The sequence below is a fragment of the Frieseomelitta varia genome, unplaced genomic scaffold (assembly GCF_011392965.1).
Source record: "Frieseomelitta varia isolate USP_RPSP 00005682 unplaced genomic scaffold, Fvar_1.2 scaffold_428, whole genome shotgun sequence".
NCBI lineage: Eukaryota > Metazoa > Arthropoda > Insecta > Hymenoptera > Apidae > Frieseomelitta > Frieseomelitta varia.
In genome coordinates, this window is record NW_025110177.1 from 422026 (window position 1) to 448526 (window position 26501).

General features: G+C 34.1%; 5 protein-coding genes across 12 annotated transcripts in view; 2 read left to right on the forward strand and 3 right to left on the reverse strand.

The window, feature by feature from the left end:
- The first annotated feature begins 511 nt into the window (after positions 1 to 511).
- On the forward strand, positions 512 to 4732 carry LOC122531923 (zinc finger protein 2-like). The gene is made up of 4 exons (XM_043660244.1): positions 512 to 966; positions 1253 to 1687; positions 1825 to 2076; positions 2147 to 4732. The coding sequence occupies exons 1-4, from the start codon at positions 826 to 828 to the stop codon at positions 3602 to 3604; spliced, it is 2286 nt and encodes a 761-aa protein (XP_043516179.1). The 5' UTR covers positions 512 to 825; the 3' UTR covers positions 3605 to 4732.
- A 944-nt stretch (positions 4733 to 5676) lies between these two features.
- Positions 5677 to 15748, reverse strand: LOC122531926 (transmembrane and coiled-coil domains protein 2-like). 6 transcript variants are annotated; one of them, XM_043660250.1, is made up of 12 exons: positions 15594 to 15748; positions 13651 to 13795; positions 13217 to 13412; positions 12504 to 12669; positions 12109 to 12337; positions 11586 to 11630; positions 11341 to 11423; positions 10902 to 10910; positions 9969 to 10300; positions 9446 to 9846; positions 8913 to 9043; positions 5677 to 8672 (listed from the first exon to the last, which is right to left on the reverse strand). In XM_043660250.1, exons 2-11 carry the CDS (start codon positions 13785 to 13787, stop codon positions 8917 to 8919), a joined length of 1725 nt encoding a protein of 574 aa, XP_043516185.1. In that variant the 5' UTR covers positions 13788 to 13795; positions 15594 to 15748; the 3' UTR covers positions 5677 to 8672; positions 8913 to 8916. The 6 variants fall into 6 exon arrangements, with proteins under 6 accessions (XP_043516185.1, XP_043516181.1, XP_043516182.1 ...); XM_043660246.1 differs by having other exon boundaries at positions 8913 to 9073; XM_043660247.1 differs by lacking the exon at positions 15594 to 15748 and adding an exon at positions 14652 to 14869 and having other exon boundaries at positions 8913 to 9073.
- Positions 14388 to 22308, forward strand: LOC122531928 (F-box only protein 39-like). Of its 3 annotated transcripts, none has more exons than XM_043660254.1 (7): positions 14388 to 14610; positions 19051 to 19283; positions 19597 to 19761; positions 20220 to 20446; positions 20994 to 21152; positions 21559 to 21723; positions 21882 to 22308. In XM_043660254.1, the coding sequence occupies exons 1-7, from the start codon at positions 14404 to 14406 to the stop codon at positions 22031 to 22033; spliced, it is 1308 nt and encodes a 435-aa protein (XP_043516189.1). In that variant the 5' UTR covers positions 14388 to 14403; the 3' UTR covers positions 22034 to 22308. The 3 variants fall into 3 exon arrangements, with proteins under 3 accessions (XP_043516189.1, XP_043516191.1, XP_043516190.1); XM_043660255.1 differs by lacking the exon at positions 14388 to 14610 and adding an exon at positions 17847 to 18737; XM_043660256.1 differs by lacking the exon at positions 20994 to 21152.
- Positions 15594 to 17668, reverse strand: LOC122531936 (GSK3-beta interaction protein). Its single transcript, XM_043660273.1, has one exon. The coding sequence runs from the start codon at positions 17298 to 17300 to the stop codon at positions 16926 to 16928; it is 375 nt and encodes a 124-aa protein (XP_043516208.1). The 5' UTR covers positions 17301 to 17668; the 3' UTR covers positions 15594 to 16925.
- Positions 22309 to 23785: 1477 nt separating the features above from the next.
- The window catches only part of LOC122531925 (zinc finger protein 585B-like), a 4046-nt gene continuing 1330 nt past the window's right edge, over positions 23786 to 26501 (reverse strand). The window contains exons 3-5 of the mRNA XM_043660245.1: positions 26130 to 26216; positions 25250 to 25648; positions 23786 to 24952 (exon numbers count right to left, since the gene is read on the reverse strand). Coding sequence (XP_043516180.1) covers positions 24427 to 24952; positions 25250 to 25648; positions 26130 to 26216 — 1012 coding nt within the window. The 3' untranslated portion in view covers positions 23786 to 24426. The remainder of the gene's footprint in view (positions 24953 to 25249; positions 25649 to 26129; positions 26217 to 26501) is intronic.

Here is a 26501-nt window from a genome sequence, read left to right on the forward strand (position 1 = left end):
ATTTTATTATGTCTAAATAAAAATTTAATAAAAACATAGATTTTATATTATTATATTAATTATACGAACACTACTTTTCATTTCTTTCTGCAAAATATTTAGATATTTAATACAAAATTATTCAAAAACTCATTTAATATATTCTTTCTTCTTCCCTCATTTAAAAGACTTTTGATAGAATTTAATTTTAACAAATTAATAAAAGTGTACGAAAATTTGATTTCAAGTACGTAATACCGTAGTGCACTATTTACTTTTTTAAATGAAGATTTTTTTTGTCAATGAAATTGCATTAAAAAAAATTATCTACAATCCAACGAATTATCTATAGGGTAAGTTTTTTTTAAATGCAATAATTTTTGTCCTTAAATTATCATCATACATCTCTGCAAATTAAATTTATCGAAATAAGTGTCGCTCAAAAATGCAATTGCAAATATTTCTCGATATTCGATAGTCGATCGAAAGAATGTTCAGCGCGCCACCTACGAAACATATTCTTTTTAGATGAAAAGAGAGCAGCGCAAGCTAATTCCCCCGCTACGGATGCCACGACTGATTGTAAGAGGGTCTCTGATGGTGTGAACGCAAACTTACTTGACAAATGTCCTCGGATAATGCATATCTGTAAAAGAGTAGAGAAACTTTCAACTGAAGTTCGGCAGGAGACGAATTAAGAAATGTCGTAATGTACGGCACAAGTATCTCAAATCACGTAGAAAGACCTTGGCCATTGGGTTTCTTAAAGTAAAAATCGTTGCAATCGGTCCTTCGAAGGAGTCCGTTTTAATCTGGCAACGAGACGATCCTCCTCGTTCTGTTGATATGGCCGTCGTCGAGGAATTTGATTATTTATGTCGACTATGCGCAACTAAAACTGGTATCCTAATGGGATTACCAATTTTCGAAGCCGGCGATCAGATGCGCAACATTGACAAGAAAATAGCCGCGTGTTTGCCAGTGCAGGTAAAGTCATACACAAACGATAGAGGAGCAATCTTCAGTGATTTGTCTTCACCCCCTCTTTCTAATTTAACTATAAATAGAGGAAGAAAATTAGTGCAAGGCTTCACGATCTTCTTATGACAAAGAGCAAGCTGTGCATTAATCTCAAATCATATGCAACTGCTTTGAAAAAAACTGAAGATTGTGATGGCATTCAGCATATTCATTAAAAGGATATACGTATACATGTGTATATATATATATATATTTATTGTATCAGTGTTGTCAGTTAATTGATTATTTTTAGGTGTCTATGACTGATCAACTGCCAAAAGTGGTATGCGAGGAGTGTGCTTACAAATTGGATCAGTTATTTGATTTTCGTGAGAAATGTTTACACACTGAGGGAATGTTCATGGAAATGTTAAAGGAAATTGCCAAGCAGGAGATTGTACGCATATCGAAAAGGGATTTGGAAGAAGTAGAAGAAATGAAGAGAATTCAAAGGAATATTAACAGAATACAGAATGACATGGAAAATGTACAGAGTCATGTAACCACTCAGGAAACAGCAGAGCCTACTATACATACCATGCAAGTCATGGATGAAATAGATTTGGCAGCTGGTGAACAAGTTGTTACACAAGAAGAGATGGGACAACAGGATACTGATATTGAGGTTACTGGTATCGACTGTTTAGATGGAGATACAGCCAGAATGGTGGATGAACATATACGAGAAGTAAATGAACAAATAAACCTAATATGCTTGCTGAAATAAATTGTACTATATTTATTACAATAATACTTTCATTCTAAGGTATTTCTTAATGTAATGACACGTTAAATGTAACCTAAATACATACGTTCTTGTTGCAGGTTTCCAATCATCAAATAGCAATGCATTTGGAGGGTGATATGACTGTAGTTGGGAATTTAACAGTGAGCGGTCATTTGAGTCAATTAGGAATAAATTATGTTACTTCAATAAATCCTGAAGATCAAAATCGCGAATCAATTGTACATTACTGTGACAATGTAAAATATGAATCAGTACCAATAAAACAGGAATATCACAGGTTGCAAGATAGATTGCCTACAGAAGATCCAACAAATGTACTCGAAAATAATGTAAATTATTCAAATAGAAATTAAAAGTAGGTAATGTAAATTCGTCCAATAAATGATTTTTAATTTATAGGTATCACATGAGAACTTTGCTCCTACTCAGCCAGAAACTGGTAGTGATATAGAAGAAACACGTGTAGTTGAAAGTGAAACTCCTAACCATACAACTTCTCAAACAAATACTATGGCGTCAACAAGTCAAATAACAACTGAAAGTCCAGAAATTTTAGTAGAATATACAAAAAGAGCCAAGCATGCGTTATTAGAATCAACGTTGAATAATCCTACAGTAGATGAAACAGGCTCACACTGGTATGTGTGTCCATTTTGTAATGAAGCGACGTTAGGATCAAATAATATGATAGCACATTTCGAACAATATTTCTGCTGCTGTCCCTGTGGTTTATATTTTACAAGTGTAAATGCCTTAAATGTACATAAAGAAAGATGTGATGTATATAAAAGTAAAACCATCAGCAAAGAAAAAGAAGTTGTAGAGCCTGAGTTAGCGTCTTCTCAAAATGACATAAATATAGAAGAAAAGAAACAGACAACGGTAAGGCAAAAATGGACTCCAAAGGTTTGTACTCAATGTGGAAAACAATACAGAACGAATTACAAGTTGCAAGAACATATGCGGAAACATACTGGTGAAAAGCCTTTTCAATGTGTGACTTGTGAAAAAGCGTTTCGTAGTAAAATCGGGCTTGCACAACACACAGCCACGCATACAGGACAATTTGATTATAATTGCTCCACGTGTGGTAAAGGTTTTCAATCTAAAAGTTATCTTGTCCTTCACCAAAGAGTGCATTCAGATCTGAAGCCTTTTCCATGTAACACTTGTGGACAACATTTCAAAACAAAACAGTCACTGTTGGATCATCAAAACAGACATCTCGGAGTCAAACCGTATGTCTGCGAAATCTGCGGTAGAGGTTTTATAACGAAAGGACTTTGTAAAAGTCACCAGAAAATACATTCAGGCATGGATAATCGTCAGTATCCATGTGTGGTATGCAATAAAATGTTTGTTAGTAAAAGTTATCTGAACACGCATTTACGTATTCATACGGGTGAAAAGCCGTATTTGTGTGAAGTTTGTGGTAAAGGATTTTTAACAAGAGTCGATCTTAAGATTCACTCGACAATGCATACAGGAGAGAAAAGCTTTAAATGCGATATGTGTGGTAAAGTATTCGCCAGAAGGGCGGCGTTAAGGTGTCACAGAAGATTGCATACCGGAGAACGGCCTTACAGATGTGACGTATGCGGTAAAACATTCACACAGTTCACTCCTATGGCCATTCACAAAAGATTACATACTGGAGAACGACCGTATGAATGTGACGCATGTGGCAAAACATTCGTATCGCGATCGACGATGATGTGTCATAAAAAAAAGCACCACAGTGCACCACCGGTGCAAAAAGATGAACCAGTTCCTCGTCAAAGTGAAGTGAAAAATATATTACCAGCAGAAATTGTACTTCGAGATTCCCAAGAAGGAATTCAAATTACCGCAGATTGAAACTTACAATCAAACGTTGGGAGACGTCGAAGTATATACGAACAACGCATGATAGAAAATGAAATATCGAGTCTGCATTTTATAAAAAGCGGCATTAGTCACCACGATGTATTCCTTTACTGTAGCATATATGTTAAAATTATATACAAAGAATATATTTTCGAGAATTCTTTGCAAGGGATAACAATGTTTTCTAAAGTCACTTATACATATAAAAAGTAAAGAAGAAATTAAATCATTGTTTACATTATCATTTTCTTTTTATATCGGTATTGATATTTTATCGAAGTATGTTGTTTTTAAATTGCCTACTTTAATATTTGCAATTTGTTTTGCTTTGAAACTATTTGAAGATTGATAATTATTGTTAATCAAACCATTAAGCTTATTTGCAAGCTTTTACGTATGTGCATTATAGAATCTGATTTTTAGCTTGCGATAATATATATATATTTTTTTAATAACGTATTAAAAAGATTATTATGATTTTTTTTAGAAATTTCTCGAATTTTGATCAAATATGTATGTTTATTTTAATGAAGATCGAATTATAAACAAATTGAAATGAGCCAATTAATAATTTATTTTTCAGCGTATTTCTGAGAAATGTAACGTGTATTGTCATTGAAATAACACAAGCGTTATTTATTTAAAAACATATGGAAATATGTTAGGAAAAATGATCCACTTTAATCATTACATGAGAATTTACACTTTATATTGTGTGTAATATAAATTGTTATAAATGTCACGAAACAGAAAGAAACAAAACGACATAACATCCACTAGCTGTATAACATAAAACATGATTATCATAAAGAAAATAAAGTATTTTCTTATTAATATCAGCAAAACATATTATTTATCGAATTGAAGGCTGATAGCTATTTTTACTGCGAGAAAATGCTAGAAATGGTTATATCTGGTGGTTTTTGTTAAATTTAAAAAATGGACAATGTAGTTTTTCAAATTTAACAAAAATATAGAGATATGTATAATCACTTTCCACACAGTGCATTTCTATGGCATCTCTGCGGTTTTTTAAAAAAATAAAACGGCTTTCAGCACCATACATAGAAATTGTGATATATAATAATAATAAAATGATTACATTATTTGTAAAATTGTGATGATGATAATATTATTAACAAATCCTCTCAGAAAAAAATTACTTTATAATCAGATTTAGAATTATTCCCAAACTTTACATATGTAGTTTAAAGTAACAAATGATGATCTATGTCCTTCTTTCAAATATCTAACGAATTTAATTAATAATAAAGGTTAATCCAAATGATAAGAAAAGATATTATATTTATTAAAAATTCTTTTTATTTCGAAACGGTATTAAATAATAATGTTAATGACAAGAGCTGCTAAATTGATACTGGGCTTGAAACTGTCGTTTAGCAGCAATAACATAATACGGCATTATGCGCGTATATTTTTTTTTTTCTTTCTTTCTTTAAATGGACATAAACTTATTTTTGTCTTTAACTACGTTATTACACTGACCTGTTATGCAGCTATTACATACGTACACTCGTGTTTATGCATAATATACATATATACGCATGTGTATGTGTCTAGCGTGTTAACAATTTCCATTACAATCGCTGTTCCTATTTTCTACATCGTCCTACAATTGACAACAAATATTTAATCTATAATTTGACATTAACTACCTATGCAAGGCATCGATGACAATGTATTTGTTTCGTTACTTTTTTTCCTCTCTATACTATAACTATAATGGGGGAGGGGCCCCTAAAATTATGGGAAGTGTGAGTAACGATTATCAAATTCCAGGATTACGTTGACTCTTTACGCAACTTATTTAAGCATATTCTTTACATTTTCCCGTGAAGCTTTGTTAATACAAAATACATATAAAATTGTAAATAGCCGTGATAAAAAGAAAAACTCATAGAAAAATGTAACATTGTAAGATACAAAATACGTCCATCGTTGTTTGACATGTGTGTAATTTTTCATTTATATAAATACATATTTGTAACTTTTTTTGTCTTCTTCTTTTTTTTTTTTGCGTTAGTTTAATCGCTTCTTTTTTCCTGCTACAGCCAAACATTACTACGTACGTAAATGTTCTTGTTTAAGCGTGCAGGTAGGGGCCCTCGCTAAATCGGTGGTCGATGATGTTAACAAGTTTCTCTAATATTGGATTATATGTGTATCTTACAAAGCACCACGATCTAAAGCTATACAATACATATAGGGTGTCTTTTACTTTAATAAGAAACTACAACTGGGAAATCGGACGTACAACCCTTGCACTTTATGTTTCACAATTATTTGTCTATCTCCATATAAATATAATTTTTTTTCTTTTTATTTTAAAGATAAATACTGATAATGAACAATGGATAACGTACGTAATCTTGAAAGAAAGTACGTAGCAGTGATAATTAGAATAATTACAGTAATGTACAAGCGCATTAACACCCTATATATTTTGTCTAGTTATCACTTACACAATTAATAAACATATATTTTTTTAGTCAAAATTTGATTTAAACAACGTAAAATTAGAAATCTCTTTGCAGAATCAATATAACATTGAATCCAATAGAATTAATGCAATATCTTTATTATAATTATTCATTTCCTTTTGCAAGTGTTGGAGTTAGTACAAACATAAAGTCGTATGATAATTTTGTATATATATAATTATATTGATCCCAAAACTGATTTTTAACTTTTACGCTTATATATAAACTTAGTATAGTCACAGCGACGTATTGATAAATTTATAGACATAAAAAACGACTATTCGTAGGAACGCAAGAGGATTATTCGAAGGAAACATTATTATAATTATGAATAAATTTAATTGAACAAATTTTTATAATACAATTGTAAAGAAAATGAATCTGAGGAAATAAAATAAAATATACGCGACCCGTTGAAATACAAACTTTTGCCTGATGAAGTTATAAATACACGATCAAACTTCCTTGCCTTTTCGATCTTAAAATATGGACATAAAATTTTAATCAACTTCATTTTTGCATCTCTCGTAAATTATCAATTTTTATGTCTTTCGCGTTGGATTCTTTTTGGCAGTATTTGCATTGAACATATATAAAAGTTACAAAAATGGTGTTGAACAAATGTTACAAAAGCAGTGATCGTAATAATAAAATACGATATTTCAAAGAACTATAGCGTTAAATAAAAAATTAGGAAATTTGATATTGTATTCATGAATAATAGACTCCAAAAAAAAAAAAAAGGAAATGTGTTACTACATAAATTTATTTTATTTACAGATTTTGTTTTTCGTTTAAAAACAATGTTTCATACTTCATCAAGATCAACGAAACGATAACAGTACATAATCCAACATATACAAATAACAAAAATTCTAATGTACGAACTTAATACAAATTAAAGGCTATGCATTTATATAAAACATAAAGAGAATTTTACGTATTAAACAGTAAAAAAAAAAAAAGATAATAATTACCGGAAAATTGTTTCTTTCTTTACTTGCCACATATTCACAAAATAATATCGTTAAGCTGTGAAACTTCATGATATTCGGTGATGCCGTGCTTGCAAAAAAGATGAAAATTCGGAAACTAGTGAAATAAACGATACTTCGCCATTAAGTAGTGATAATAGAATTAAAAAAATTACGTAGACCAAAATATTTTATACACTCACGGATTTGAGCACCTATGTTAATTTAAGAATTATCTTTTGTTTGTATAATTGTAATTACCGTTGCATTTCTATTTCTTCATTTTCCTTTCAATCGTTTTACCGTTTTAATACTTCGTCCAATGAATAGCAACGCAAAATTGCCACAAATATTAAATTACTCACAATTGTAACAGCGATGTAGTCCATCAGTCTTTCTCTCATTTCAACGTCTGTCATGGTTCATTTCTTTATATTCAATATAACATGTACGCATTCTTGTGTCTGTGGTGGTTTGAAACGTTCATGAGACTACAGATAACAGCTGATGTCATTTATTTCGAAAGATCGTCGTATATGAAATAAATTAACGTTATAGAGTAAGAGGAATGAAACATGTTGGTCCTCTTTTGATATTGAATGTTACATAATTTGTATTACATTTTTGTGTTCTCATGAATGTACAGTTTGTGAATTACATATAAGGATACGGTTTCACTAAAGTCGATCAAATTACTCCACCTCATTGTCAACACTAAAGAATATATCACATATTTTACACATTTTGAAGTGAAGAATATCTACAGTTTTAAGTGTTCTTTTGCTGTCTTAATTTATATTATTGTTTAGCAATTGGACGATTGTAATTATAAATATTTTATTTCGAAACGTGCCTTTGTGATAAACTTACACGTTATTAGAATATCAAATGTACGAACTATAATCCCGAAAATGGTGATAACACCTCCCACAGACACTAAATAATAGAACAATTTTCTTTTCTATCTTTTAATCAGTACTTTCGCTTGTTCAATAATTTTTTTTTTTAAATCTCATATTAATCAATGATTCGTGTAAAAGTGAACTTAATCGCATGACATTAGAGTAAATTCTTCTAACAATGTGCCGTATGTAATCAAGCAATATCAGTGTACAGCGTTATAGTTACTGCCTCTTTTATATTTCATAGAAATTTTTATTTTATTATAAATGATAATATTTTTTATTCTCGCACAATTAATTATCAAGTGCCTATTGTTTTCTTTCAACAAATTTACATAAGTAGAAATGAAAATATTCTAAATAAATTTACAATATTTGCATAAGAGACAAAAGACACTTTTATCTTTATCATTTCTAGAAAATTTCTTTTTCCTAGGTGAAACATTTGCACAGCAAAATATGTTTTGAGTTTTGTAATTCCATTAATAGTATCAAACGGATTTGATCTGATTTAATGTAATAGTGATGAACATGATTGAATTTAAAATATAAATGAAATCATTTACGCGTATACCTACTATTATTGCTCCAAAACTACAGCACTGATAAATAGGTCCAAAATGTTGATCAATGTGTACAATTTTTCTTCATCACAGGGTATGGTAAATTTAAGTATACCACCCTAGAATAAGTTACATTTATTTTTTATATTTTAAATAAATAGAGTATTAAATCTTATTACACAAAATAAATTCTTTAAAGGCTATTAACACTTATCGTTGGTATCTATATTTTATACTTATTGTGTTATCTACCGTGCAACAAACGTCCGTTAAGAATTAATATTGTTTCATATTTTTTAACGAATATATTTCTAATGTTTACTTTTTAGTAAGAGATAAGATAATAATAATTTACTTACGATGCTACTTAACGGCGAGCGTCTGTTTAAGGTGGCGCATGAGGTGACTGCCGACGTCATGAACCTCAGGCCATTGTTTGAGCACAAATACTATGCCCAATACAACAAACGTAGTTGTTAATATGCGCACCCTGCACATGAAACAATGAGGCTTAGTACAACTGCAACAGAGATGTGAAAACAAAATAAAATAATGAGTGTGCGAAATTAAAATCAGATGGCGATGTACGTGATGAAGTATGATTTGAGATGAATGTGAGTGAAAAATGAAACAAGAATGATATAACAAAAGTATATATATTGATAAAACGTATGAGCTACTATTTTATTGCAATATGATAACTATCTGCTTATTACAAATAGAAAATAAATAAGTACATGATATATTTTGAAATAAACAAGATTTACTTCAGAAAGCTTATATATTTGAGCTGTAAAATGTAATATTTTATGTTCATACATATGTATCAATTTTAAACCTTTCCTGTAAAAATTAAAGTTAAACATAATATTACGATATGAAATAAGTGTACCTGGTCCTAAGGAAAGGCATCATTATACCAGCACCTGTTGCAACCAGAAGTAAAATAACTTGCAACACAGTCAATACTACATTTATGAGCTTTACAACCAATGCCCTTGCATTGCTATTATCCAAACCCTCTAAAGTGACATATTGTTGATGTTGTTGTTGTTGATGTTCCATTTTACAAATTTTAGTTTGGCAACTCTCCAACATTTCGTGTATATCTCTTAATCGATCTTCACTTTGATATTGCACTTTTTCTTCCATATCTGTTATAGTCTGTTTCAAGTTTTCTACTTCGTTTTGATGCAGTTCTGTTAAATCGTTAATTTGTTCTTCCAGACGCTCGCATCTAAAACGTTCCTCTTGCAAAGCATGAGAAAGATATGTCACTTCTTGTTGCAAACTCTAAAAATGTTCAAGGAAGAAATTGAGTATAAAATTATAATGTATGCAAATATGTTGGTATTCCTCTGTTTTTATTTTGTATAATACACATTAGATTATGATTTAGAGTTAGATAAACAAACCTTTAAACCTTCTAATTTGTCTTTCATTCTTTCCAAATTTTCTCTATGTTCTTGTAGCTCTGAGAAAATAGATTTGAGACTAAGTGCAGCATTATTACTACTGTGACAAGTGTGTGCTTGCCCCCTACTACCAGGTCCGCTTTCACTTGTGACACTGGAACATTCTGATCCTTCTTCGGATGGAAATTTCATTGCTGCGGCACTATGAGTTGATCCCAAACTACATCCACCAGGCAATGTCGCTGACCCATGATGAGCCTTTTCATCTTCAACACTAGCGTTATCTCCATTACCTGCACGCGGTGTATCGTTTACATAAAAAGTCGAGCCATCTGCAGGGACACAGACGTCGCAAGTTAGAATGTTATCCAATACCAATACTAAACTATTTTGCCTTTGATAACAACTAATCAGCTTTTATATACTTTTTCATGTTGCGATACTCCCGTCGTTATTACAGTTAAAGATAATTCAAAAACATTTTTGTTGTATATAACTATATTAATAACGTGTTTTGTAAACTTAAAGTAAAAATTGTTTTCTCTTTATAACTTTTGTTCTTTGAATTCATGTTCATATGTATGTTTTATATAACTTGTCAATGTATTGGATAACTAATATGTAAAATAGCAAACATTTGAATTTGTAAAAGCCACTAAAGACAAGGCAAAATTATTAAATAATTTGAAATGTTAATAAAATATTAATATAAAGCTTACAATATATAAACACAACATTCTTACATAAAAATTGTCTATCAATAGAATGTGTAAATATATAAAATTTGTGTTTCTTATCATATACAACAAAAAAGGTTAAAAATTATTAAGATTTTACAAAGTAAAACATAAATATATGTTCACTAAATAACAGGATGTTTATAAAGATATAAAAAAAGAATATAATAGAAAAATTAGCACAAATGTTACTTACTACTTTCAACTGCCATGATAGCGCAAAATATTAAATATTATTTATTCTTCAATGTGTGAAGTAAATAGGAAAACTATACATTAGACTATACATTATAAATTATATACTATATACTATACATTATAAATTATTATGCATTTATGCTATCATTTTATTCCACATAAATAAAAACTTATATTTCTGGATTATAATGATTCTGATAGTGTATTTACATATATAATATGTATATATATTTTAAATAAAATGAACGTGCATACTATTGCTTGTAATACCAAACTTTATTAGCATAAATCAAAATGTGCTTAGTAAGAGTGCTTTTTAAACACAAAGACTTAATTAACACCTTTGACAATAAATATTATTCAAAAATTAAATAAGTTAAATCCGAACAAAATTATATTAATTAATTAAGAAAACAATTGTAATAAAAATTACTCACGAGATAAAGTATTTATATTATCTGCACTGCCAAATTTGTTTTTTATTAAGTGTGCAAATTCTCTGGGTTTGGACATTACACTTCTGAAAGATATAATAAAAATTAGTAATAATTATTATAATCTTACATTTCATATAAAAGTAATTGTATTTTAAGATTTGATTTTTTCAAAATTAATGAACTATAACAATAAATAATGAGATGACTCAGAAACTATAAAAATCTATTTTCACACTAATACTCACCCTGAAAAACCACTGATTCCAACCCTAATATTGCCACCCACGTTTCTGAAAGTGAATCTTAAATTAGATTAAAGTCTCATACTCTATATTTAGTATAACAAAAGATAGATTAAAAACAAAAAATGGAACACAAAGAAATTACACTAAAGGAACAAGTTTTCATATTTAGCGTCTTAATGTAACATTTCAATTTTTACACAATTATATTAATTTTCTTTTTAATTAAAAACTTTTACGTTTTCAGTACAAGCACATAAGTAATATAAAATGATAGAGATGTTACTCTTCAATGAAATACAGTCTATAATTTATATAATGTAGATTATAACATCTACTAATCAAAATTATTATTAGTATAATACAATGTACATTTTAATAAACATTTAAAATAAGGAAAGATCTACACCTATTAGTAATGATTTAAATATAAATTTTTAATTTTTTCTTATTACTATATTATTATCATAATAATACTTATTACCATTAAAATGCAAACAGTTAATACAAAATAAAATTTACTTACTTAAGTCCTTGTCCCATATCCCGAAGCACTTCCCTAGGTTGTCTGTGACTTGTAGGTGCACCATTTAACTCATAATGCTTTAATTTTTTTGTATAACTATCCAATTTTTTTTGAAGCTGAGAAATACTGTGCGCTGATTTTTGATTTTTCTTTTCAAATACTGCTTTGATTCGTGTAAGCTGCTGCTTGTCTGCATTGGCAGCTAATTTTAGATATTCATTTACATTTTCTGTAAAAAGAAAAGAAATTAAATTAATGTTTTAGTTATAATACATACTGTGACATAAATTGCTATTGTATATAGGTTTCATCATAATTCGGACAATCATTTTAACACTCTAATACTTGATGAATATCAGCACTATACTAATTAACTGTTAATTGTGGAAAATTACCATCACGTGTAGTTTGTTCTATTCTTATAAGTTCTCGTGTTTTAGCAATTTTACTTTGAATGTGCTCAATAGCTTGACAAACTCGAGCAGAGTTAGAGTCAACATCATCAGTTATTAATTCAGAGGAGCCATTTGATAGGAACGATTGTGTTGCGTGATATTGTTCCTGTAAATAAATTTATAATTAAAATATAGAAACTTGGTGGACATATAAGTAATTGCAAGGATTAAAAAATAAATTATAACTGACAAAACACATTTCCCTGAACCTACTGCTCGATAACTTGTACATTAGATGCACTTTGAATTTCTAAAGATTGTCTAGCTTTGAAACACTTAGAATATTATATAAATACCTACTTAATTTCTTAACCTATAACCCTAATTACACAGTAATGGTTGATGACCTTGCAGCACAATGGAATTACATGTCACGATGCCACATTACATAAGTAATTTTATGTAAGCACATACAATCATATTTACTACTGTAATAAACATTTAAAAAGACAATAATATCAATTTCATCAATCTCAATACTTCAATAATATTAAACATTATAACATATCATTAAAATTGTACATTATCAAAACTGATATATATATAAAATTGATGGAAATGTCTTAATCAAAAATGAAAATATATAAATGTATAAATTGAAAAGTATTAAACATTTTGAAAATAAAATTATTTTAAAAGATCAAAGTACATACTCCTTCATCATCAGTTGGTAAGTGAATATTTGGCACAAACTCGTCTTGTTCGGCAGTGATTAAATTGGTATTTGGTTCATCCATAGCATCTACTCGAATCACAGTTCCTGGTGATTTTTGCCTACTACCTTTCATGCTGAGGCTGCCTCCACCACCACTACTTCCACTGCCTGTACTACCCTCCCCTGTTTGGGAACTGTGAAGTCAAATTAATTTTGTACTGTGCTCCTTTTATTTATTTTTCATTTATTTATTTTTTTTTAGGAACTTATTTTTCTTATTTGTAAGTACAAAATATTGTATCATTAATTATATCATATTGAAGCATAAGCTTAATGTTTCAGTTTCATGTAAAATACTACAAAAAAATAAGAATTTTTAATCTTAATCTATATAAGCACACACATTAATATCTACAAAAAATCAGATCTTACAGTGAAGCATTACGTGCTTTTGAAATATGTTCCAAGGTAGATGACAACTGTTGAGGTGAGGTCAATGTATTTCCTCTGTTAGGTGATGCACTGCGTGAACTATTCTTACTTGACGTAGTTACCATCAAATTGGCCATTCCTTTTTCTGAAAAAATGATTACTTAACTACTTTAGTATTGCTGTAAACATTCTAGATATATGAATTCAAGTGTATTGTGTGAACGATCTAACCAAACGATGACATATATATCCACATGTATCTTCTCTTTATCAGTAAATGCTATTGTGTGTGCTATGAATTATTATTACTATAAGTTGTAAAACATTTGGAGGATTTGCTAAAGATGTAATATCAGAAAAAATGAAGATATATCGTTTATTGTGATATCAGTACTATTATTTATATGAAATGTATTGATTGTCAAATGAAAGCTATTTTTATCAAATGTTATCAAATTAATCACAAGATTTCTTTCATAAAATAAATAAAATATGATGAAATAAAATGATAAATGCAATGTGAAAATTACACAGTATCTATTTAAAACAAAAATTTAATAAAAAGAAATGAAATGAACATGGTGTTGAATAGCTCTGTTTTACTTGACCCCTATATATCTATTTTGAGCTACAATTTTCTCTAAGAGTGATATTATCTAATCTAAATCCTGTATGCATAATAGATTACATGTGTTATCCAAAAATAGTACATAGGAAGTTTAGTTAAAACATTGGTACAGTTCGGCATATTTGATGAACTTATTGATATCGTTACTAAATGTCATTCAGATCAAATTAACATTTGCAACAAATTTGTTGACCTACTTTCGTGACAGTGAATACATTACTAAATCGCGCGACTACGTATTGAATGTTGAAGTTACTCGAAAATTTGTTTCGAGTAACGAAATGACAAATTGCCCAACGAAATTCGTTGTGGCATTAAGAAATGAATTACATGTAAGTACTTATTGTTAGTTACTTCATTCACATTCTATCACCTTTAACTCAATCCTTTAACTGGTGATTCATTCCGATTATCATAATTAGAACATCAGCATTGCCCTCGTAGCAGTGTGACGGACGTATTACGCGGAAAACATGTGTGATAAAAAAGCTATTTTATTCATCTTTCGAGTATCAATTATATTCAAACTGACGCAAATACTTATTTTGTTCTTCGGAAATAAAAAATTATTTACGACACATAATAATATAATCGAAGAGCAAATGACACAATACACGTAGATATTAAATATATATTTTTTTATATACTATGATTATTGAAGATCTCCGAATTTACTACATTTCTCCGATTTACGATTCAACGAGAAAATGTATATTTCATCGCGGTGTGATACTGTTATCAAAATGTAAATGTACACACTGTGCAAGTACATATTTCAACGTGTCATACAAATAACACGTTAACTTTTTAAAGAGCTTTTCAACAAAAATTCCGATTTACCATGGTTCTTATATAAACTAAGGATCCCTGACGGAAATAACAATATCGCTTCGCACGATTGTCAGATACGTGAAACTTGTAAGCGTTTCGATAAATACTCCCAGTCTGCAACACGGTGAACTATCTCATTGAGAAAAAGATCGGAGATTCATTGAGAGACTTATCTCGTAAAAAAGGAAGAAAATAAACGAAGAAGAGAAAATTCGAAGTACGCGTGTACGTGCACATTGGAGGAGGGATCAACGATATTTAAGCAACCTGCGATATTACGTTACTATCGCGACTCATTTCCATACACACACACACACAAACAAGACACTGTCCGCGGTTATATAGGTTGATATAGGAAGTAATCGTCCCACCCCTTTCATGCTGATATCGAGAAACGAGGCACAGACGAAAACAAACAGACCTGTCAAGTCTCCACCGCGGCTCTCTGACGTTCGAGCTAACACCGAAATAATTCGTCGCTTACCTTCGTCACCGTTTTCGCGTACTTCACGTAGCTCTTGGCTGAAGCATGGTTTCACTCGAGGCGAGTGTCACACGAAGAATACAGAAAGCAGGAGCCTTCCGTCGTATTGCGTTATATTCTCTCTCTTTCTCTCTCTGTCGTTTCGTCTCTCTGGTCAATCGGAGGATAGGAGTGTTGTTATCGTTTTTTCACGGGCGTGTCATAGTTCACCGTTCGGCATCGTAGCATCACCCGCTCCGATATTAACAAACGCGGCACACACTTTCGTCCTCAGGCACTTAATCGACGGTGAACTCATTCAGAATCATCGCGATACGCGAACACGGTATACGACATACACTCGGCAAAGAACCGCTTCGTTGCTTCACGACCCGACAGTGGAATACGCCAAACGGCACACAGAGGCAACGTAGGGACGTAGAGGAGGGGATGAACGCAACCGATATTACCACTTGCACCGACTGATCTCTTTCGATTCCTAGGGATATTTCCTAGGGACGCGCGATTCGTCGATATCGCACTGCCGTATCTATCTCAATCCGTATCACCGCGCGTTCGTACGAATCCAATGGATATCTTTTTTTTTTTTTAGTCGCTCATCAAATAAATTTCACTGATAACGTACTGTTTTATCGTACGTCCGACATGTTTTATGCGTGCATGCCTCTCGTTCAGCTTTGATTGTTTTAAACGTTGTGCTTTGTGCAACGAAAACGAATTACGCATCAACAGTTGGAAATTAAAATAGAACGCGTCGTATGTTGTCACAAGTTCTGTTCGACGTGTCGTGCAGCGAGTAATCACGTACTAAGAAATTGTTTTTTTATAATTAAGTAAATTTCACTAGTTTATAGTACATGTATGTTTCTCGTTTAGCTTTAATTGATTCGAACGTTGACTATTAGACTACGTATGCAATTTGTACTACGAAATTACGTATTAATTACGACACTAGGAAATTAAAATATGCGTCGTTACAAGTTCTCGAGTGGAGACTTAATAGTATATACATGACGCTCCGAGTCAAAACACAGGGGATACTTTGAAACTTGTCTCGGATACGACACTGCCTTTGCAAATTACCGTGCACTCGGATATCTTCGGCTAGACTCGGGCTGAATGAGTGCTGCGCAAAGAGGAAACGCATCTGACGAGAATCATAATTTATTTCGGATCTCAAAGACTTAATATTAAAAGATACGTGTGTATATACATTTATGCAACAAGCTACTACCTACTAATTTAACTGTCATGTCATTTCACGACAGTTCTATTCAATGTCAACGAAGCAGAGCAGGAGTACGGTCGGAGATAAACTCGATGGGAAAAGTCCTAATTAAATTTGCTCGAGTCGTTTAATTGTTCGAGCCTGTGAACAAGCGAACTGCCAAACGAGTCTTTGTACTGCGAGCTAACGAAGTTCAACAAGCTGTACGGCGTCTCGAAACGCTCGTTCTCTCCCTTCGATGTCATGTCGTCGTGTTCGTTACCAACGACGGTAAAGCCAGCAGTCGACACTTCTATGCAAAATCTCGAGCCTTCTAGCGTGGTCAAGTTCAAATGGAAGGATTGGTTGCTATTCCGTAGTTTGTTTGACACCTTGATGTCGGTTACATGCTGCTTCACGTCGTCAATGATCGCCTGCGCCTCGAGTATCCACTGTTCCTTATTCGGCTCCTCGTTGTTCGCTTCTTCCTTCATTATCATGTTTCAACAGCGTCAACGGGCGTCGTTTTACTGACGCATGCAGTATCGTGCGTGGATATTACGATATTCGATGTTTTCGATTGACGTTCTCTTCAGTGTCGGAACAATACACGGTTCGGTACAACAACAAAGTTCCTGTCTTTACGTGCTAAAAGACAGGTTAGAACCAGGGTCAAAGACCAATATCGAACGTTTATGTAATCATCTGGCGGACTTATTTCATTCCCAAGGAATGTACAATATCGTTTTTCAATGACGACGGTGGCTACGATCCGTGGTCGGTTTAGACCTTGACACTGACGTAGTTGCAAATTGTGTACGTTCGGTCTCACGTATCTCCCCCGGTACACGTGTACCGAGTGGAGTACCTACACTATACTGACTGTATAAATACCGTGATGCATTTTTCTAGATAAGCGGGGCGCCATCTCGCGGCGCTCACCACTACTAAATTTGCCGCAACGTTGAACCAATAAGCGGGAAAACTTATTACGCCGACGAGTAAAATATCAATGCGATAATGATTTGGACTTTAGGCGATCCTCGAGCTTTATGTTTTACCATCTGACAGGATTCTGATAATTCTTAAGAGGCAAGATAATGCAATTACAAGCTATATTAATGTCGATGATTTTCCAAAATTTCGCATTTTCTAAGATTTCTAAGAAGAAGATATATTATTAACAAGAGGAAGAAATTTATGCTTCTTAAATGCCCTCGTTTCGCAATCGCTTTCAATAGCTATGAAAGAAACGTGATATCATTGCGATGATGCTCACGTACTTTATCAATTTCATCTACAGAATGCAAAGCCCAATTGGGACAGGTCATACCTCTTGTTACACTCTGCACCAAGGACCTTTTCGATGCGATCACGTACGATTATTAATATAATACTCTCGTTGTTAAATATATTATCACGTTCCTTCTGTAATTCTTTCCTCCTTTTGCAAATCAACGGGCAAATTAGAATTTGAGATCTGAATGTGAATTCATGCACATCTGTGATACTTGGCGAATTCCATTCAATCGATTGTGCAATTTTCACTGACGATCCCAATGTCAGCGACTTCAATTCGAGCGCAATTTCAAGCGTTTAACATCTCGTGAATTCGACTGAATTGATCGTACGATTTTCAATGACGATCGAGTCGATATCGCGGAGCAGGACAAGAGAACTTGACGAGGTTGCGACAGCCGCCTCAGCCACGTAGAGATGAAGACGGGCCAAGCTGATACTGGGAGATGTGGGATCAGCTGCCGGAGCTGATACTGACGCAGATATTTAGTCACCTCGGCCATGGAGATCGTGCGAATGTCGCACAAGTCTGTCGACTATGGAACCGTGCACTTTCGTCGCCAGTTCTTTGGCGTTCCGTCACAGTCTTCATCGATCGTGATCTGCGTGGTGACTTCCCTTTGGCGGGAGAACTAACCGTACGCAAATATTTAGAAAAAGATCAAAAGATCAACAGTTCTTCTACATACAGATTTATTTACGAAACTTGCCACGTAGTATTAAAGTGAAATTGAAACCTTGGATCTTTAAAGAATAATCGTCGGTACCAAGTTAGTGGGATACTACGTTCAATAGTTATTTTTAAAATGTAGAAAACTGCTTGGTTGCTGCAATCTTTCTGGCTGACTATAGTCAGTAGAATTCTATTGTAAATGAAAATATATATGATTCAAGAAGAAGATAAATATACTTGTATAGTTGACACCTACAACGTAATTGTGTTTTGTTTAGGCCAAATATTGGCAGCATATACGATGCCTGGAACTTGCCTGGTCACGACCGTACCTCTTGCCAAGAGAAGCTCGCATAACTCGTAATACTCAAGCTGAGGCTGGCGCTGAGTTTCTCACGATCGTACGAGCCAAGAACGTCCAATTGAAGAAGCTCGTACTCACCGACTGGATCTTCATCTGTAAATGGGGAAACAGAGGCAAACTGTTGTACGCTCTCGCGAGCTTTTTAGGGTAAATGGTCGTTCCTCGCACCTGAGGATTTAATTGGAGGGTTGTTCGAAAGTTTGACTCTTACTTGGAAGGCAGAATTAATTTTAAAATAAATTATACAATATTCTGAATTTTGACTCTAACAATTCGTTTCAAAAATCTAATAAACTGACTCTCCACGTTCAACGAGTTGATCTATGAAAACTTCAAAAATATCTTCTCCACGTGTCAATGTGGTTTTACTCGTTAAGTTCTCACTGTCGTGTCTCTCGCTGTATCTCTGTTGTCTAAAGTAATTGAGTCTGAGTAATCTAATCAATATCCGTTTGTGTAGCTGTCAGCACAATTTGGAAACGCTAAGTTTGTTGAACGCGACCCTCGGAGTGAGCGACGTGTTGCGACTCCTCGCAAGTGCTTCCAAAGGCTCGACTGAGCACCTGGCTTATTTAGATCTTCGGGGTGCGTTTCGGGAATGGCAGGCGCCCCACAGCAACCCAAGGCACGAGTAAACAGCTCCATTCATTCGTCCTTACGAAATTTCAATCTCGTATGGGTTTATCACGAGTAATCTCAAGCAGTGATCTAAGAAAAAATGAAATCACGAAAACGAGTGGCGAGAAATATTGACATCACTCATGATTTGATGAAATTTTAATCTCTTTGAAATGAGATTTCCTTTGAGCAACATGGACTCGACAACAACAAATCGAGCTGCGTGAAAAAGAATTTCAGATAAAAGTTATCGCGAAACATTCTGATTCATCACAGTTCGATAGTAACGCCTCTTGAAAAAAAAAAAAAAAAAGAAAAAAGAAATTGTCAATTGGTCGATTATACCGTTCTGGTATTAAAATTCTACAGATTTTAATAAGATGCTACGTTCCAAGTTTCAAAGAGATTAAAGGAGACGCTCGCTTCGACAATTGCAATTTTTGCCACGATCCCTTCGATTTTCAGATATCTGCGTCTGCTGGGCCGATTCCGCGCGTTGACGATACTCAGGCTCGATTATCCAGCTCTGTCCGATCAGACTCTAAACGCGTTGACCAACGCAGCGCCGAGAGTGTTGAAGACGTTGCACATATCCGTGAGAGATTCGGATTCCAGGCATCACACGATCACCGATATCGCCTGGCACAATTTAGTGCTCGTCTGCCCCGAGCTCACGGTGTCCTACACTATAGGTACAATATGATACAGAGTGACGTAAAACTAATCATTGATTTCCTTCCGCCCACGTCGAAGCGATATCGCGCCGATGCTTCACGGCTTATTACGCGTTTCGCGATTGTGAAGCGAAGGCTTCCTATTGTGCCACGAGCAATTTAGAACCGAGAACACGTACGCGAGAAATTCGATTTAAAAATAGACGATTTGCTTTTGCGCCTATCTGGTTATTGGCGTTTCATTAATGCCAATAATCGCTTCGCGTTAAGCGATTCTTTTAACTTCGCGATAAGATTATGGAGAAAATCCTTGAAATCGGTTCTTTCACGCGAATGATCAACAACCGCGGATCCAATCGATCCAATCAAAATATTAAAAGCCGATAGAACGATTGCAAAGGTATATGTATTTGTTGAATCGGGCGCTAAAGTCATTGGAAACTTATGTAGCAGATAAGATACCCTTTTAGCAAACACTTTAACTCTGAAATTTTGATATGTTGCGTTCTGATCGCGAGAATGTATGATTCTACGCGCCATTTAGCTTGTTAAGTTTGATTTTCAGTTAACATATCGCATTACGAAGATATGTGCTACTTCCTGCTGCCCAGCGTGCCATTGGCTAGATTTCAAATGTTCAGCGGCCACGTGTGGGATCAGAGTAGATCTCGCAATTTCAGAAGCACCGTCGGACTGCTCATTACCCATTACACCAACACGCTCGGTATAATAAATTCCTCTAAATCCTACTGTTACACAGCCTTGCACACTGTCCGTGAAACTCGCTTCCTCGCGCGCTCTATTTCTTAACGCGATGAACTGTCGCAACGAAGCTCGCTGAATCCCGCGCTTTGGCTATCGTTTCCTCCCAATTGTGTAATTCTACGTGCTGTTGAAACGAACGCGTGCTTCTGTTTAATAATTTCAGAATTTTAGATTAGCTATCGTGATACTCGTTTACGTGTTTGTAAATTTGCGGAGATGCCCTGTCCACGATTTCAAAACATAAATTCTTTCAAGACCTCAGCTAAATAATAAAGCATAATTATAATTTTGCGAGAGTGAACAAAAAAATCACGGCACATGGAATTACAATAAAATTAAAAAAAAGAATTACGTACACGTTACAGCTGAGGTGATGCTACAACTCAGAAATAATCGTGAGATGCTCGACGACTTGCTGATCTCCATGTTGATGCGTTGTAAACATCTAACGAGATTACAGTACGACGGTATAATAAGAAGTCTCGATACATTGCGGGACATCTGCCAGCTGCAAGCTGAAAGCAAGACTCGTAAGAATTCGAACGTTTATTTTCACTCAACAGGCTCAATCTCAAGCTTCGAGTTTAAATAGAATCATATATTTTAATTTCGTTCGCTTCAAGGAGAAAATTAGAGAAATTGATTTAGAAGGACAATTCGTTTTTGTTCTTTTTTTTTTTTCAAATAGGTTTTCGTACGATCCACGTGAAGCCACGTAACGTTAACGCTCGGAATCGTGCCATACTGAACGACATCAACTACCATTACGATCACAAGATGATGGAACAAGGAGTAGATTTTCGTATCGAAGATCCAGCCTCGGTTTTGGTGTTCTATTAAAACGTTGATTTCTCAGCTGTCCCACTCGCGTCTCTGCTGTTATTACAGCCAAAAATAAAATAATTGTCCACTCTCCATCTTGGTATTTTTATTTTGTACGTTTATTTTGAGAATCATTGAGAATCGTTGAGAATCGTTTGTAGAGTACAGAGAATTCCCTTTCCTATGAAATTTATTTCTTATCTGCAATATAGAGAGTTAAACAATAAATTTACAGCGTTGCGAAATTGTTTTGTTTCTTTTTTTTTATTATTATTATTATCGACATGAAATCGTTGACAGTATAATCGAATGAGTTAATTTAATAATAAATACGATATTACGAGAGCATTTCGCAGTAAAAATTTGTAGAAATATCTTGTAGATACAGCCTTTAAACGATAATCAAGAATTCGTTTTCTCGCTAGTATTGTCCCAGAGTTTTTCGAGTGAATCTAAAGATCTAGGGAAAATTGTTCTCGTTACTTTCACGATGCAATATGCGTATAAAAAGTATAAAAAAAACATGTATAAAAATGTGGAAGTTTAAATCGGTGCGCTATATCACGTTGTTCCTCCTTCATTCATAAAATCTTCTTTCATAAAATTTCTAATTAATCGATCGCAAGTTATCGATTTTTAATTCGATTATATTTTCATTATGGCTGGCTTGCGATCGATTAAACGAAGTTTTCCTCAAAAAAAAAAAAAGAAAACAATTCTATAGTTCTGTTTTCTTACCTTCTTAATCATCGCACTTTGCACGATATTAATTGAAGATAGAAGAGAAATATGATAAGTCTGATTGGATCCTTTTATCTTCAGATACCACTTGATAGTTAAAAGTAATATTTTAGCATGGTATAGTTGAAAGGAATAAATTCTTTAAATAGGATTAGATAAAACTGAAGATAAAAGGTAACTGTATATATAAAAGTAAATTTGCAACGCTTCACGTGCTAAAACAACTAATGTTACAAAGTTGATCTTCTGTAAAGCAAAAAAAACTTATCATATTTCTTCTGTCGTCTTCAATTATTACACTTCACACGCACGAATTAGTACTACGCTTTTGCAAGTGCAACTGTGTTTAAAACAATCTGTTGCACTTTAATACTAGTATCAAGGACGGCTTTACGATCGTAGAGGTCGCAAATATTTATCACCTCTGCACTAAAAAATATCATCATTTCAAAAACGGAATACAAAAAGTGGTTTCCAAGATTTTGCAAATATCACTTGCATTGTCACTTTCATTGCTTAAAAGTCTCAGCGGATCTTCTATTTTTAATAAATCTTTCAATTGAATTTTATAGTAAAATTATTGATATATTAACAGCACACACTCCCTTTATTGTATAAAGTGTCGAATTATAATAAACTGATAAATTGCCGTTTCCTTTTTAAGAAACGTGAATCGTATTGGTAAAAAAAGAACCTACGACAAAAGCTGACATCTTTAAAGCGATCGATTTTGATGTTAATCCATCTGAGGTGAATGGCGATTATATCCGTGAGGGTTGGCCTGAATTCACGAGGGCTTTCTAAAAGTACCTCAAGGGTCATAAATTGCACAAGGGTGTCCCGGTATTAAACGATCGAGCTGTGTCAATCTGCTCGATAAGTAGAAGTAAGAAAGAACAAGAACACGACATATACGGTCGGTTATTCTTATTGACGGGATGTCTGACACACTTTTCGAAAACCAAATTTAATACTTATTTTAGGAACTGCAGCTCCATTTTTTGTAAGCTTATTGTTAGACACCGTTGGTCACATTGGACTCTTTTATTATATTTATTGTCACGCGTTGATTCTTATTTTGTACAAGTTATTCTGAACTGTGACTTTTATAGAACATGAGTTTTTTTTTTCTTTCCTCTCGGTTTAATCAATACCGGAATCCCCATTTGCGTATAGATATTTCAAAGAACTGGAACTATTGGAAATTAATTTGAAATATTCAAATGTCAAATATGGAAGTACGTATGATACATACATACAATATACTGTCATCGTTGTTTAAAATGTTTTCACAGATTTATGAAGAAAATTTCACAATTTTTACGAAGAGAAAATTCGTTGGAAAAAAATCTATGAAATTCTCTTCACAAAAGTCATAGAATTTTCTTCATAAATCTATCTTCTATTTTGTATCTGACAAGTGATCTGGAGAGATATTCCCAAAATTCAAGCCACAGGAATAATTGCAATCTCAAATAGCTTGTAAATATTTAAACGAAAGAGAAATATCATTCCTGGTACACGTACGAATTAAAATTATATCCTGCTGCTATAAAGTTTCGCAAATAGTCCCAGTCTTACTTGGAGCACCACGTCCCTTCAACAGAAAGGCCCTATACCTGTTTCAAACACTACCCGTTTCTCATACATTCTCGTCAGGATTTATTCTCTTAACGACAGGATTTCATATGGGTGTTCAAAACAGTCCTGGTGACGAAGCCTTTTCCACACCGGGGGCAAACGTACGGTCGTTCGCCGGTGTGATAACGCTTGTGAACAACCAACGTGGACCTCTGCGTGAAAGCTTTGCCGCATTGGTCGCAGGAGTACTTCCTCTCGCCAGTGTGAGTGACGTTATGAGTCCTGAGCAGCGTTTCGCAGGCGAAACACTTGCCGCACACCTCGCAGGTGTACGGTTTTTCGCCTGTGTGCGACCGATTGTGAATTTCCAGGCCTTTCGCGGTTTTCAGCTCTTTGCCACAGAGAGCGCACAGATAACGACGCCTCTCGTAGCTCGGCACGTCGCCGTGGGCTTTCACTTTGTGCTGCTTCAACACCGACTTGTACTTGTAAGCCTTGCCACAGACGTCGCACTTGTGCTCCGTCGCGGTGTCCTGCTGCGGCGCCTCCGTCTCCAGCTTCTCTTGGATCAACGTCGCCGGATCGTAGTGGTACAAACGGTTGTGCTCCTTCAGGCTGCGTTAATTTGCGACTTTGTGAAATTTTTTCTGGCCGACGATGATAGATCGGAGACTGGGATTTCGGGAAGTATTCTGGACGTTGTGATTAAAAGACTAGAGTTTTGGGAAATTTTTTTCAAATGACTCGAGAAGAAGTAATTCGTGGACAAAAAATATCTTTCTTTTGATCCTGATCAATGCTGGCAATTGTACAAACGAAAACGTTCGATGATAAACGAAAGATGAGAAATTCAATCGAGATAATTTATGCACTGAAATTATAGAATGAAATCACAGAACAGTATTGCCATACCTGTACACGTCGTCGAACGTAGTGCCGCAAGCGTTGCACTGATGAAACTGCATAAAGTTGTGCATGGTCGTGTGAGTCATCAAGGAATCCTTGTCCACGAAGTTCTCGCTGCAGATCTCACAGGTGAACTTCACGTCTCGATGGTGTCGTTTCGCGTGCCTCTCCACGTCGATGGCGTTCACACCCATGAAACTGCATTGTCCACAGGGCATCGTTTTCGGTGTGTGCGATTTTTTCACGTGGGCATTTAACATGAACTGCTGCGGATAAGTCTTCCCGCACGTGACACACTTGAAGGGCCTGTGGATACCGTGAACGATCCTCAGATGTGCCACCAATCTGGTCACGAAGTGAAACTTCTCCTGACAAAGGTCGCAGACCTTTTCGTTCCCCTCGAATCTGCAAATTTAGAGATTTTGCTTTCCAGCGATTACCGAGTCTTTCCATCTTTATTTATTGGCAGTTTATTAACTCTCGCGTAGCTGACACCTGGGTCACCTTTGACCCAGAACTTGAGCGTAGCGAAGGAGCAAAATATTTCAAAGACAGATATTTCTGGCTGAAGCATTATATATAAAAATAATATAAACATTATTAGGTAAATAATTTTGGCTGAAGCATTATATAAAAATAATATAAACATTATTAGGTAACATCCTGTGCCAAAAAGTGTTAGGTTAGCAAGTATAGCAAAAACTCAGCTATGGGACAAAAGTGACCCGGCGTCGGCTCGCCGATCCGAAGGGTTAAGAAATTGATAATTGTCAAGAAGTTTTATAAAAATTGTGAATTGTTTGTTATCTCTAGGACGATAAAAAGTTGTTCAGAGTCTACAGTTTAATTAACAAGCTTTTGAATCTCGATGGTACGAAAAACTCACTTTTGTCCAGGATCGAGAAGAATGTCCTCGCTCTTGATTCTGAAATCTTCGCAGCTGCTGAACTCGTCGCGAACGTTGCCCCAGTGGCTGGAATGAGGGAACCTTCATTGACAAAAAGCTACACGCATTCGCACAAAGCATCGTGTGCACTCTCAACAATCAAAATCAACCTCTTAAATCATTCATCGAAACCAAGCCAAGTTTCCGATGCTCCTGTAAACGAATGCTAAATCCACAGTCCCTATTCTCGCACACCTTTTTCCAATAAAATACAAGATCCCCATTCGCATCAGTCATCATCATCGTTTTTTTTTTTTTTTTTTATTGAAACAAGCGAAAAATTCATTCGTATTAACAATATCACGGTCGCTT

Bases quoted from the DNA above. Each gene is read 5' to 3' on its own strand.
- LOC122531923 (XM_043660244.1), top strand. From the start codon at position 826: ATGGCCGTCGTCGAGGAATTTGATTATTTATGTCGACTATGCGCAACT. The intron at 967-1,252 runs GTAAAGTCATAC...GATTATTTTTAG, and splicing joins CCGCGTGTTTGCCAGTGCAG to GTGTCTATGACTGATCAACT. The intron at 2,077-2,146 runs GTAAATTATTCA...TTTAATTTATAG, and splicing joins CAAATGTACTCGAAAATAAT to GTATCACATGAGAACTTTGC.
- LOC122531926 (XM_043660246.1), bottom strand. From the start codon at position 13,787: ATGGCCAATTTGATGGTAACTACGTCAAGTAAGAATAGTTCACGCAGT. The intron at 12,670-13,216 runs GTATGTACTTTG...ATTTATTTACAG, and splicing joins TACCAACTGATGATGAAGGA to GAACAATATCACGCAACACA. The intron at 11,631-12,108 runs GTAAGTAAATTT...ATTCACTTTCAG, and splicing joins GATATGGGACAAGGACTTAA to AAACGTGGGTGGCAATATTA.
- LOC122531928 (XM_043660254.1), top strand. From the start codon at position 14,404: ATGAACTTATTGATATCGTTACTAAATGTCATTCAGATCAAATTAACA. The intron at 19,762-20,219 runs GCACGAGTAAAC...TTCGATTTTCAG, and splicing joins GCGCCCCACAGCAACCCAAG to ATATCTGCGTCTGCTGGGCC. The intron at 20,447-20,993 runs GTACAATATGAT...TTTGATTTTCAG, and splicing joins CACGGTGTCCTACACTATAG to TTAACATATCGCATTACGAA.
- LOC122531936 (XM_043660273.1), bottom strand. From the start codon at position 17,300: ATGATAATGAAGGAAGAAGCGAACAACGAGGAGCCGAATAAGGAACAG.